Source organism: Cnephaeus nilssonii (assembly GCF_951640355.1).
Source record: "Cnephaeus nilssonii genome assembly, chromosome: 8".
Taxonomy (NCBI): domain Eukaryota; kingdom Metazoa; phylum Chordata; class Mammalia; order Chiroptera; family Vespertilionidae; genus Cnephaeus; species Cnephaeus nilssonii.
This window is the reverse complement of record NC_137079.1, coordinates 22,226,242-22,240,917: the sequence shown is the minus strand read 5'-3', so window position 1 is coordinate 22,240,917 and position 14,676 is coordinate 22,226,242. Positions and strand designations below refer to the sequence as shown.

General features: G+C 41.6%; 1 protein-coding gene across 1 annotated transcript in view; it reads right to left on the bottom strand.

Annotated features, from left to right (window-relative positions):
• Positions 1–1,323: 1,323 nt before the first annotated feature.
• KCNU1 (potassium calcium-activated channel subfamily U member 1) overlaps positions 1,324–14,676 on the bottom strand; it is a gene marked incomplete at its 5' end in the record, with an annotated part of 122,004 nt that continues 108,651 nt past the window's right edge. Inside the window, 4 exon segments of the mRNA XM_079779372.1 lie at positions 1,324–1,748; positions 4,315–4,437; positions 6,115–6,309; positions 12,890–13,029. Of these exon segments, the coding sequence (XP_079635498.1) occupies positions 1,383–1,748; positions 4,315–4,437; positions 6,115–6,309; positions 12,890–13,029 (824 nt within the window). The 3' untranslated portion in view covers positions 1,324–1,382.

The following is a 14,676-nucleotide window of genomic DNA, read 5'->3' as shown; positions in this document are numbered from 1 at the left end:
TGTGGGTGGGCGGGGACTTGACTCTGGTTCCTGTGGCGTGCTCCAGACTCTGACAGGACTAAGATTTTCATATACATTTTACTAATTTTCTTTCATCTCTGACACTTCTATTATAGAGAAAGGGCAAATAGCAATATTAAAATGTTTCCTCTAATTAATTCCCTTTTAATGTGCACGGATTTCATGCACCGGGTCATGGCTAATATTTCATGGCTAACATGCAAAGTGTCCCCTCTGGAGTTTGACCAGGAGACCAGGAGTTTACTCACTCACTGTGCCATGTGCTGACCACCAGGCAGTAGCAAGGGATGAAGGAAGGCCCTGGCTGGCAGCCGGAAGGCCTCAAACGGCCCTGATCACTAGCCAGGCCTAAGGACCCTATCCATGCATGAATTTCATGCACCAGGCCTCTAGTAGACGTAATAATACCAAATCAGCAAAGATGTTGTTAAAAATGTCAATGATATAAAAAACATTATGTAAAACAATTTATGAGAAATATGCTTTATTTTTTCTTTCCTCTTCCCTTCCATCTATCTGGTATCTATGGCACAAGCAGGCATTGCTTATGAAGCTCATCATTACAAGATTGCGAGTAAATACTTTCTGGATGTGCTGAACCTTTCTTATGTTAAATACCTGGATTAAATGATTTAAGATGAGGTTTATAAAGCAGTGGATTGATTCTTTTGGAATATGTTTGTTATATGTCTTTATTCTTGATTTACAAAATTTGGAAAGTTATATATATCATTTTACTTGACCTCACCCGGCCACTCCATCCCAAGATATTCTAATATTCATTCTTGTGCTAGGCATATACTAAGGTCTTGGCTTTACACAAATTGGTTTCTAATTCAAACCAGCATCTCCCCATCTGGTTTTTCTGACCTCCTATAGTCAGAATAAAGAAAAAGTATGAGAAAAAAAGAGAATAAAATAATATGCTAGTTTACTATTTGCCAGTTTGAGGAGAAAGAATGTAAGATTTTTTATTTGGGGGCTCTTTATTTCTTGTCTTCTGTGTCTATGCCCTTCTCATTTTTATTTTGATTGCTTATATTCTCTGACTGGGGGCACCCAGAAGGGTCTGAGGACTTCTTTAACACAGCACAACACATCTTATTTTCAAGGGACACAGAGCAATGAACTTCCTTACAGAGGCATTTTTAAATCATATATTTCTTTATTTATTGCACCAGATCCAGCAGGATTGGATCAGCCTTTTGCTTCTTCCCAAATAGTGTGGACTTGCTGATCAACCATGAAGCAATGGGCATGACAATGGCATGCTTCCATTCTTATTTATCTTGTTCAAAGTCACCATTTCCGGAGATGCCTTATAAATAGCGAGCTAGGAGCTTGTGGAGAATATCAGCAGATCAAGTTTGAATAGGTACAGGTAGCCCCTCAGGGGGCTCCTTCATGTTTTCCTTTCCCGGATATGTCCGGGGTGATAGTTCACCACTCTGAGTCAAAATGGATTGCTTAGAATTACCAACAGGGGCAGTTTTTGGCTCCCATAAATGGACTGATGTGTTCGATAGCTGTGTTGTCGTCTGGCCAACAGGGTTGTCTGTGGGAGGGTTATTTATGTCTGCAGGTGCCTTTGAGGCCTGTGGTGCTATAATTATACTCCCCCAAGAAGAATTATCCTTTTCATGACAAGAAATGTTGAAAGGGATGGCACAAAACACAAGGTCTGAGGGCAGCAGCTTAAACTCATTGGCTGGCCGGGTAATCACAAACCTGTAAGAAAAGGCAAAGATGAGTCAGAGCCTACACAGCTGGGACAGGGTGGCAATAGGCAATGGCCAAAGTGCAGCAGTCATCTCGATGGGCCCAAAGAGGGAATGTTGCTGTTTCACTTTGCTTCATTGTTGTTGTTTTTTTGTGATTAGTGTGTCTGTACTGGGAGACTAGTATAGTCAGAGAGGTCCTTGACTAGAAACTGAGAGACTAGTTTTTATCCCCACCTCTGACACTAACCACACTTATGCATGGCATTTCCATTTTCTGGGCCTTGCTTTTCTCATTATTTTAACGGGAGAGGGATACAGCTGTGGTTTGGACTGATAGATCTCTAAAGACCTTTCTGACTCCAGGATTCTTTGCTTTCAATACCCACTACACTAAGGACTTCAGCTGGCACAATACTGAGCACTTAGCCAAGCTTGATCAAAAGTGGAAGATTACGTGCACTCCAGATATTTCCATCCTGACTTGGGCCTATCCTAATGCTTATGCCACCAACTTTTACATAGAACGTAGTTTGATCAATGAGGAAAAGAAACAAAAATTAAACTAAAGTTGTATTTGAAACCTTGACTGGTATGTAACTAGTGAGCGTTGATGAGCCTTAAAGAACACCCAGAGCCTGGACCTGCATGGAAAGAATGCAGGGAGGCAGGATGCCTTACACAGCATCAGGCATAGAGCAAATCCTCAATGCAAGTGAGTTACATTAAGTAATACACCAGTGCTCATGTCAGAATGCCGAGCCAGGATAAACTTTCATGACTTTTCATCCTGCGTGTCTTCATTGCCACCCCAGGTGATCACCTCTCCTTTCCCAAACACCAATCTCAATTCAAGGTTGACTTTCTTTTGCTGAATAATCTTTCCACTTTTATCTTTTCCACTGAATCCCCTGTAACCTCTATAATATCCTAAACAAGGTCAACTATAATCACATACTCCCTTTAAAACAGAAATCTCATTTCCTTCCCTGAGGTTCTCTCAGGTACGGACAGCATATTCTCCCAATTATCATGTGCCACAGGTTTGCCAGAGGTGTCAGGGGAGTGGATGGAGTTCAGGCAGAGAGAGGGAGGGCTGAAAGAGGGAGAGAGATAATCAGCATTATTCATTCTCCCCAGTGCTGCTTCCAGAACATCACTGCCCCCTCACTATCTTTGTGGTTAGGGCTCTACAGTCCTATCACCCTCCCTCTTGATTCACTGGTGTCATCTTTAGCCCTACATGTTTATTTAGGCCTTTGGCACTTGGGACACCTCAAGCTCTAGTGCCTCCACCATCTTACACACCTCGAGTGTCTATGTGGTTTATAAATCCAACATCCAGTCCTATTTCTTTGACTTCCACTACCCAGTGAGCTTTATCTCCAAAGCACACTTTCCTGGACACACGCTGGATATTATCATTTCCTGCATGTCTCACCTCTAAAACCTTATGCTTCAATATATTACTGTCTGACAGTAACTTCCTATCACTCTTTTGCTCTCATTCCCATGCTGAGTACATCTACTCTTTCACTTCATCAGGACTTCCAATCCTTTGTCCTTTCACATTACAGTCTATAATCGCTCCTACAGATCCACAGTAAACCTCTCCTACCTTTCCTCTCAGTAGTTAATCTAAACTCTTACCTATTTCTCCACTCCCTGTAATACTTCCTCCTCCATCTTTTCTCTCAGCAATGGCTATCCCTGTACTTTACTGAGAAACCCTAGTGTTACATAAAAATTCCCTTAAGCACACCCCATCATCTATAGATAAATTTGCTTGGCATCCATTCTTTTCCTTCTTTTTGCCTATGTGCAGAGAGATTATCTTTCCTTCTATTCAATATTACTCCATTTTGAGTAAATTGGCTGCTTTCCCCTTCTTCCTGAACGAGTTTCTATCAATCTATTTCCACTCTAATATTTTTAATTTTCCTCCTCTATGGACTCCTATCCATTCCCACTGTATGAATATTAGTTCAGACCTACATTACTGTGTTGTTGTATACTGCTGTATACTCTCTTTTCTCCTCCTGTCCTCTATGTATGTTTCCTGTATCTTCCCCATTGTTGTCAGATTGATCTTTCCTTAAACTTAAATTTGAATATATAATTCCCATAATTAATATGTACAAAGCACAGTGGCTGGAAATGAGGCATTCAGTAAATATTTACCTAAGGAATCAAGCATAAAATAAGTAAATCTTTCCAATGTGAATAGTGGAATTTAACTTTAAAAAATTACATAGTCAAGGATGGGAAGTTACAAAACAAAACAAAACAACATAAAAAAAACACAGAAAAAATAACCTGTTTCAAAATCTGGGTCTACATTTCAGTTTTCGTTGGGGACAGAGAGGTCAATGTTACATGTCTTATATTCGATCATAATTACCAGGATTTATTCATGTCATTTACATGTATTCTTTCTTATTCCTACATCATCATAATCTACTTCCTTGCACCCTTCTTTGCAACTGTGGACCCTGAGTTCTGGACCTCTCTTTCACCTAGAATAAAGCAGTTTTGGCTTTTATGCTTGGATGCGTGGCTAGCACTTTCCAAACTAGTATACTCCCCTTTTGTGATCCGGATTGCGCTCCTGGTCATCTATCAGGCGGTATAGGCCAAGGCACAGGATTCCAAAATTATTCAACAAGCCACAGAAAACTTGCCCAAAGGTCTTTTTTGGCTGGGGAGAGAAGAGAAAAACATGTCTATTGGCTCTTTAATGAAGCATTGACAAGCCCTACTAGAGTGTCATTTGCCTTTACTTGTAGGGTTTGGAAGACCTGGACACCATCTCCTAACATCTATATGGTGGCAGTATCAAGTGGCTTGGAAGTGAGGCTTATGATTAGTTTTGATCATCTAATCCCAGTGATTGTGTTTATCACTCTGGTCTTTCAAGAGTGTTTGGTGGGTGTGGTGTGGCGATTTTGGTAACCATTAGGAAGTAACAATGAACAACAGGTTGGAATATTCCATTTTCAGGGTACATAACTAGGGTGTTAAGTGACCTCCAGGGAGTGATCTTCTTATCCCACTCTACAACAGATTATAGCTCCAAGCACTGCTCTCGACACTGCTCTCAGGGTATAGCCAACAAAGGCTCTACAAGTGCACAGCAGGTTCAAAAGCAGCAGCTAATGGGTTCAGTGAAGTAAAAAGAGAGCAGTCTTTCAGTTCTCCCCAGAATAAAGGACAAGGTGAGGACAAGACCTAAGTGGAGAAAGAAAGAAGTGTGTTGATCTCTGATACTGACAGGAAATTGCCAGTGCCTGTTGTCCTGGGCATATAATCACTCACAAGTCAACCTTTGGTGAGGAACCCAGGACCACAAAAGGACAAAGGGCCGGACTCTATTGAAGGAACTCTGGAATGTTGTTTGCACCTGGAAGTCAGATGCACAGAGCCCATATCTGTTGAGACATACCAGGCACAGAGGCTTGGAAGAGCCTGCTGCTTGTGAAGGGGGTTCTGCTGATGTCCTCTGAACCAACAAAAGATGTTTCTTTATAAAGGCCTGCCCCTACAGATACACTGGAGAGCTGAATGCAATGTCAATGCAAACTAAATCCAAAAGCACCACGCTGATCAATAGATTACTCATTCCCAGGCTGGACTCTATTCTGACCGCCAAATGCCAGGCGCTCCACTGGAGTCTGCCAGAATGGTTATTTCCTCTCAGTCTACTGTTCACCAGTTCAGTGGGCTAAGAAAACTCAAGCCTTTTCTGCTGGCTAGCCCAACCAGTTTCCTGATTTCCACTGACCTGATCAGATTTCTTTAGTGTTTCGGGTACAGGGAGAGGGGGCAGAGCTGGGTCAGGTTGCCTTAGAGGCACCCCTGCTTTGTCACTGGTAGACAATGTGGTCTCAGGTGAGCATTTGTTTCCCTGGCCCTTAGCTTCTTGTCCTATGCAGTGGGACTAGTAACAATGTTTACCATGCAAATCCTCAGACAGATTAGGTTGGGGGAAAAAAGCAGTCAGACACAGGAGAAATGCTCAGTAAATACTAGCGTTACAATTATTATTGATACCCTTGTCAAAGTACAAGTTGTTGGACCTCTCTGATGCTTCCTGAAGACTTGGATTTTTTATCTGGAAGATGGGGATAATAACAACTGCTTTACCCACCTCCCGGCATTGTTAAAATAAATATGAGATGTGTGAAAATGCACTGCAAATTGTATAATACTCTTTGAATATGAGTTGTATTAATTGTTGTTGTTGTTGTTGTTGTTATTATTATTATTATTATTATTATTATTATTATTATTATTTCTGTGCTATAGGCTATCTACAGACCCAAATAGCCTAGACTGCTTTCATAAATTCAGAGACAAAAAGAAGCAGGAAACTCACTTCAATATCCAACAAAATGGTTTGGCTTAAGGACAGAAGCCCCAGCTTACAGCGGTTCCTTCTGGACAACAATGCAGTGCAGCTGTTAGAAGGCCCACATAACTTTTCCTTATTCAAATGTTGTTCCATCTGGGAGCTCATCCCTCCTGTCACCAGCATCTGAAGGAGCTCCAGGACATGATAATTGTAGAACGCCTGGAAAGCAAGGACAGGCCATGTGTTAAGTCAGAAGAGCCAACTCCTAAACAGTGGATTTGTATAGTCTCGGAGAAATGGATCCGATGGTGCAAAGCAGTGTGTCTCATTATCATTATTAACATAAACTAAAAGCTGGCAGTGTGGATAGGGTGCTGGGTTAGGCAAAGTGCAGAGAAAATAACACTGACCTAGTTCCTGCTCTCTTGGGGGTTACACTATAATGAAGAAAGAAATGGGTAATTACACTGACACCAAGTATATCCCCTCTCCCAAAAATGACAGAGGAGTATGCCAGGCCACAGGTACCCTACTAATCATCTACATATATTTAAAACTAGAGGCCCAGTACACAAAATTCGTGCATTGGGGGGGGGGGTGGGTTTCCCTCAGCCTGGCCTGTGCCCTCTCGCAATCTGGGAGCCCTTGGGGGATGTCCAACTGACAACTTAGGCCCACTCCCTAATCCATCAGTAGGATATCCTTAGCACTGCCACGGAGGCAGAAGAGGCTACCGCCACTGCTGCACTTTCCTGCCATGAGCCCAGCTTCTGGCTGAGCAGTGCTCCCCCTGTGGGAGCGTACTGACCACCAGGAGGCAGCTCCTGAGTTAAGCGTCTGTCCCCTGGTGGTCAGTGCACATCAATTGACTGGTCGTTCTGCCATCAGGCTGAAACCGGCTCTCAGACATCCCCCAGATTGCAAGAGGATGCAGGCCAGGCCAAGGGACTGCACCGGTGCATGATCGGGGCTGGGGAGGGATGCGGGAGGTTGGCCAGCCAGGGAGGGACCCCAGGAAGGCTCCTGGGCATGTCCGGCCCATCTTCCTCAGTCCTGATCAGCAGGACCCCAGCAGTAAGCTAACTTACTGGTTGGAGCGTCTGCCCCCTGGTGGTCAGTCCACGACATAGTGACTGGTGGACTGGTCAACTGTCTGGCCCCTAGTGGTCAGTGCTTGTCATAGCAAGCAGTTGAGCGGCCTTAGCATATCATTAGCACATTACACTTTGATTGGTTGAATGGATGACTGGATGGCCAGACACTTAGCACATTAGGCTTTAATTATATAGGATAGTCAATAAGACTTCTATAGATTTTTCTTTAGGGGACTACTGATATTGTCATCCATACTTGAGAATCCTTTGGTTGTGAATTTACTTATATTCCTTTTGATTGTGACCTACTTGAGTACAAGTCTTATCACTATTTAGATTTCCCACAGCTCCCATGGAATACTGTGCAGATTGTAACTACTGAATAAAATAATGGAATTTTAAAATCTTTGACATCGAAATGAAACCAAAGGAAGACGTGTGTGCCAACATCTTATTCTGAAAGTACCTTGAGGTTGAATAACCCTAGCCATTTTCTGAAACTTCTTTTTCAAAGGATTCTTAACTAATTCAGTATACAACAGGCATTATCATATATGCAAATATCAGTATAATATATTACCCATTAGGTTTCTCAAGTCTATTGAATATATAATATTTTAAATTATCTACCCTTTGTTTTATCAGACTTTTACTCCAGTAGAAATGAGAATTTATATGCTTATATATTACCTATATAAAATTCAATAATTTTGTTTTTATTATAAATTCTAGGAATGACATCAATTGTTATTATTCTAGAAATTTAACTATTCACTTTCTCTACTCCCAAACTCAGGAACTTATCTCCTAAAGCCTGGGTTATAATATAGACCTCTTTATTGATTTTCCTTGTTTTTCTTCTCATTTGCAATCTACTGTGCAAAAAGCTTCCAGCCAGAGAGATTTTCTAGAAATAAATCAGATCATGCTATTCGCCTCCTCTAAACTTTAGAGTCAGTTCCCTGCTGCAAAACCAAGCTCATCTCCTCCATCATGGACCCTCCAGGGCCAACATCTGAAGGAGCTCCAGGACATGATAATTGTCCATTTGTAGTTGCACATGCTGTACATTTACTCCATCATGCTTCTGTTTTGGAACAGCTGGTTCACTTCTCATCAGCTTGGCAAACTCCATGATGGCCTCCTCATCAGAATAAAGTTACCCTTTCTTTGTGGTCCCATGGCCACTGGCTTTTATTCTATTTCATTCTTCTTTATTTTATATTAGTAGTTTGTCTGAAACACACCTGAGTTTGAATCTTGCACTGGCACATCCTAGCTGAGTACCTTCAGACAATTCATGTGTTCTTTCTCAGGAACAGTCTGATAATCTTTAAAGCTGACATAATAATACCCACCTTTGAGCACTGTCTGCAGGATTAAATGAGATATACAGCACACATTACTAAATCCTGTTGTCTTCAACATTGGTTCTCATGTATCTGGATCACCTGGAGGGATATTCATGAGTGCAGATTTCTGGGATTCCAGTTCTACTGGGTCAGAGTTTATGGACAGATATGGGAATCAGAATTAAAGGGCACATTTGGTGGTTCTGACACTGGTTGTCCTCAGATTCTGGGCAACACTTTCCTAAATTATGTGCCCTTTTAGAGGATGGACTATGTCTCCTTAACATTCACACCCTCAGGAGTGCATTGAACCAGACATTGTCCAAAAACTGTAAGAATATTGACTGCAATTGGCAGTTGAATTTTAACAAATATACAAGTACTTTTAGTAAAAATGTAGAGGCTATTGGGACAAGGTGACCTAGGAAATAAAACCTATATAAATTCATCGAAAAAAAAAACAACACACATGAAAAAACACACTTCATAGTATTTTTCAAATTAAAAGATGACTTTAAATGCCTCCTCCACCCTAACATCCAGACTAAAGGCATCCCTGGAGTGATGGTCTCCTCCTCACATTTCTCCTCTGTTCCATCTGGCTCCCACCCAGAAGTCTGCTTGTGAAACTGCCTCCCCGAGATCCAGAAGGGAGCAGAGGATGTAAATCCAGGTTGAGCCACAATCTGTTTAAGAACAAGTGGCCATAGTGTAGAGTGATCAAATAATGCTGTTAGACTAATTCCCCACTGATTAAAGAAAGGAGTAAATTCCAGAGTTATTCTGGTGTCACAGGCTCTAGGGAAACTTCTACTTGACATATTTAACTGAGAGAGGCTTAGCTTTTGAATATATTATGTCTTCAGTTTTGACATCAAAAGGATTGCAATCTATATTGGGGAAACTAATGGGATTTACATGTCACCCTTACTCTGTGGTCTCCTCTGGTATTTTTATCATTTGGGGTTCTATGGTATTGGCCTTATTGGTCTCTTTCTTTTTTAATCTCTCCCTCTCCTTCTCCCATTTATTATTTCTCAAGAAAATATAAAAATTGAAAAATGCTTGAAATATTTTAGGATTTCTAAACTTGAACAGTGTTTCTAATACAATCCTATTGACTAGAATTTGGACTTCTAGTGTTAGGAAATGTTGCAGCCCAAAGTGTTTTAACTTTTAGCTACAAATTAAGCTTGAGTCCTCTCTCATAACCTGGACTATTACTTAATAACATAGGTACTAACATCTTAACCACTTGCTGCTTTGTATTCTGAGAATCTTAAAAGGCCTTAAGATCAAACATTCTTTGAGAAATACTTCTAATTGAGAATGAGGCTATATGGTAGGAAAACTGCAACTAACAAGATGAGTGACCTTGATAAAGTCATGTCACTTCTGTGAGCCTCACTTTCTTATAAATAAAGGGAAATGCTCCCTAATTTGAGTCCAGTTCTGAAGTTCTATTGTAAAGCCACACGGGAATCCTGCTTATGGGGCTGAGTGCCTCTCTATGTTTTCATTTTTATAGCATTGAAAAAAATAGAGGATTGAAAGGGAATCTGAATTATACCTTACAATTATACCTTGGAATGTTTCTCCAATGGGGGCAGGAGTGTACAACAGTATATACCAGGGGATACCTGAAGCCACAGTGTCAACTGAGTCAAGAGATTTGAAGGGAAACCACATTACATTAGGTTGAAAAGAAAAATCACAAGTATATCCAGGGAAAGTAGGAAACACCTTCTTGAAAATCTAAACAAAAACTTCAGTGACAAGTTCACACCATGTTATTCAGGCTTTGCTCTGTCCTTGGGACTTGTATGTTCAATCTTCTTTGTGTTTCTTAAGGGCAATTTGGAGGAAAAGGAGGAGAGGCACCGTTATGGCTTCTGAGTATTCATGAGAAGGAAGAGGGCCCTTAAATATTAGGTTGGAAATGATCTTGTTTCAAAAACTCCTGAGGTGTTAGCTGCCTTTTTCTTAGGGGGGGAGTCTGTTCTGAACCCATCTGATTCAGCCTTGCCCTCCTGGGCAGTATGGGCATCAGAGAAAGAAACATTTTGATTCTAATTATATCCTCTGATGACGCAGCACCGGAAACACATTTCTTGGTGCACTAAGCTGGGCAGCAGGTTGGAAGAGCCAAACCCAAAAAGATCCAAACCCAAAAGATGTTCTTTGCGGAGGGGAAATTATGGGACACAAGGGATATGCAAAATGGGGTGGAATGGCCGATTCCTATCTCCCATACAGGACTCCTGACTGGAAATTGGAAAGCTGTATCAGAGTCGAGGAGAGCAGCATTCTGGTTCATTTATTTTATGTCTCTCTGTTGGTCATATGGTCTAACTTCTAGGGAAGGGTTTTCAATGTCTTCTTAATAGCAAAACTCCTTCTCCAAATCAAATTTTACATAGGAGCCTCATACATGACCCAGATGAAAGCAGAGTTGTTCTGATGAGAAAAGGTGTGGGTGGGCGTGTCCTGGTCTCATCTTCCCTGCAGGTCTCCCCAGCAACTCCAGAGCACTCTGGGGAGACAGGCTCCTCTACGCAAAACATCAATATCAATGTATTGGAAAAATAGTCATCATCAAAAAGAGAGATTTCTGGAGTGGCAGTCATTTGCGGTCTTACTCTGTAATCATTACAAATTTGGGTCTGAAAACCAATTTGTCATCTCTAAGGGCTGTGACCTTTGGTACATTATTACCAAATCTGATGCTCAGATTCTTCATCTGTAAAAAGAAGCTCATAATTGTATTCTCCTAATTGGGTTGATAGGAGAATTAAATGAGGTAAGTAGGTATGTAATGCACTTAGCAAAGTGAGTGCTTGAGATGTGGTTATTACTGTTCCTATCACACATATTGCTCTATGAATATTATCTCAACAATGAAACTGAGCAGAATAAGCTGACTTGAGGTCGGTGTTGGGAAAGATGCAGGTATGATCTGGAGGCAGAAAACTATGATCGTTAACAGTGTCTGCCTTGGGAGTGTGCTAGAGCAGCCTTCACCAACCTTTCAAGACCTCATGGACCACCAATGTCCACTGACTACCAGTTGGCGACCACTGCTCCAAAGGTTTCCTTAAACCAGTGGTTGCCAACCTTTTGGACTTCATGGACCACCAGTGGTCCATGGACCACCAGTTGGCGACTGCTGTGCTAGAGGCAATGATAGACTTTGGTTCCTTAACTGCTATCCTCACTTAAGGGGAGATCCAGATCTTTGCCTTTCTCCCACACTTCTCCACAAGGTGATGCTCTGATATGTATGGAGAACAAAATGGGGTGTTGGAGAATATATTCTGGAGCCACCACAGTGGCCCCAAATGTTTCTAATTGCAAGAGCATAAATTTTCTGTTCCTCTTTGAGACTACTGAGCAGGTGTAAATCAGGAGGCTGACCAAGATAAAAAGGTCCTCAGAAGAGCAGACACTATGGAATTGGAGGCACAGGCCTGACCTTTGTGCTCTTTCTTTCTATGTGGCTTGATGACAGGAAGTCACCCCCACTCTTAGAAGGCCAAGTTGAGCCAGAAGTACCAGGTCCAGGGGAAAGGAAGACAAGTATGGACAGGGTTCTCTGAATATTTTCAAAGGTCTAGTTCAGCTTATCTTGGCCAGAGACTTGGGGCTGGATCTCTAAATAGTATTGTGTGTTTGTCTTGCTGAGCCATACATTATCAAGGATTCATGAGCTCCACATGGGAAGAGACTCTAGTCTGTTTAATCACTGCTGGTCCCCAGAACCTAGAGCAGTGCCCTGTACAGAGTAGCTGTTCAATCTGTATTTGCACAATGGATTCATTGGAAATTCTGGAACAGATGTCTGCTTAGTGGCTAAAGAGGTGCTGAGAGCTGAAGAACAACCATGTAGTCCAAAATCCACTCCAAGGGAAGGGCAGTGGAGAGGGAGATTTGACTTAACTCACACCACCAAAGGCCAAAGCTTTGCCTTGAACTCCGAACCCCTTTATGGGTGGTTTCCACATAAGCTTGTGGGGATATTTTAAAGAGAAGAGAAGACAGCATCTCTTAAGCTCTGACACCAAAGGGCCAAGGCACTGGAAGCTGAAAGGCAGATGCACTGCAGACCCGCTCGTTCCCCCTGGTATCAAGTGTTCCCGCTCTTACGTTTTTAATCTTGAAAATGTGAAGATTTTGCCGTCCTTGCCAGGTAGATGTGAGAAAAGATGAAATACTGTATGTGAACAAGCGTTTTTGAAAAATCGAAGAGACTTTAGAATTGTGAGACATTACCATCATCTACCTGGGCCCTAAGGATCCACTCCCTCCTCTGCCAGGGACTTGGTCCTGGGGGCTCTTCAGCTTAGCTGCACTTACTGTGGCCAGGAGGGAATCCAAGAAGCTGCCAGAAAAGACAGAGCCTGTGGAAAAGGAGGTGCTGAGATGCAGGCTTGTTCCTGGGAGGTGCCCTTCCATTCCACCAAGCTGTTCAATAAAGTGGATGTTGGAAGGATTTTCTGCAAAGCAAAAGAGACAAATAGGAAAAGGCAGGCAGACAAGTTTAAGAATACAGGAATTGCCTTAAGAATATATGCAGACCATGGTGTGACCACTTGATGAAAGGGTCTGATGCCTGCTTTGGCGTCAATGTGGGATCTGCCCCTACTTCAGGACATGTTTTCTTTCCAAGTATCTTCTTCATCCCTTAAATATATGAATCCCTCTTGGGCATCTTCATCATCAAGGGGATACCCTTGTACCTCAGGCTCATTTTCTCCATGCAAGCATCCAGACTGTCACCCTCATATAATTTATCTATCAAACCAGGACAATTTGGGAGTAAAAGGGGGCAGTCTCACTAGGCATAACTAGGAGCATACGATCACTCCAGTTATAGTCCTTGTCATAATTCTATGCCACAGGTGGCTTGGTGTTTACCAGCTGTACTGGTTAATAATGCGAATTTTGTAATCAAAGAAAACACGATAATTTCAAGAGAAACATCAAAAGTGCTTTATTCAAAGTAATGTCCATTGCTGGCTACACATTTTCCCCATCTTTCAGGTAATTTGTGGATACCGTCCCAACAGAACTTTTCTTGTTTTGAGGCAAACCATTCAGAGACCCAATTTTACACTTCTTCGTACATTTTGAAGTGCTGCTCAGAAAGTGTATGTGCCATCAATCGGAACAAGTGGTAATCTAAAGGAGCAAGGTCTGGTGGATACAGTGGGTGGGTTAGTACTTCCCAGGCAAGACCTTTTAATGTGTCTTTAACTGGTTTTGAAGTGTGTGGTGGTTATCGTGAAGCAAAATTACTTTGCCGTGTCTTCTGGCCCATTCTGGTCATTTTACGATCAAAGCGTGGTTCAAATTGATTATTTGTTGTCGGTAGCAATCAGTATTAACAGTTTCACCTGGTTTTAGAAGCTCATAATACATCACACCTTCCTGATCCCACCAAACGCAGAGCATTGTCTTCTTTCCGAAGCAATTTGGCCTAGCAGTCCACGTTGATGATTGACCTGGATCAAGCCATGATTTTGTGCACTTGGGATTCTCAAAATAAATCCACTTTTCATTGCCAGTCACAATTTGATGCAAAAAATACTTTCTTTCGTGCCATTGAAGCAACATTTTACTGAAGACTTTTCAGTTTTCCATTTGTCTTTCATTCGGTTGATGTGGCACCCATTTTCCTTCCTTTAAAATCTTTCCCATTGCTTGTAAATGATCGGAAATTGTTTGCTGAGCAACGTTTAATCTTTGTGCAAGTTCTTTTTGAGTTTGACATGCATCTTCATCCAATAATTCTTGTAATTGTTGGTCTTCAAACTTTTTCGGTTGACCTGGACGTTCTTTGTCTTTCACATCAAAATCATCACTTTTAAAGCGTTTAAACCAGTGTTCACGAATATATTGAGATGGAGCATGTTCACCATAAGCTTCCCAAAGTATATGATAACTTTCAGCAGCACTTTTCTTCAAAATAACGTAATGAATTAAAACTTCCCACAAATGCTCTTTCTTTGGCCCGAAATTCGACATTTTTAAGTGTAAAAATATCTATGATGTTAACACCTTCAAAAAATTTGACACATGAAGTTTTGAAGCTTGCTGAAAATACAACAAAATAGCATACATATCCAATCGCATATATATCA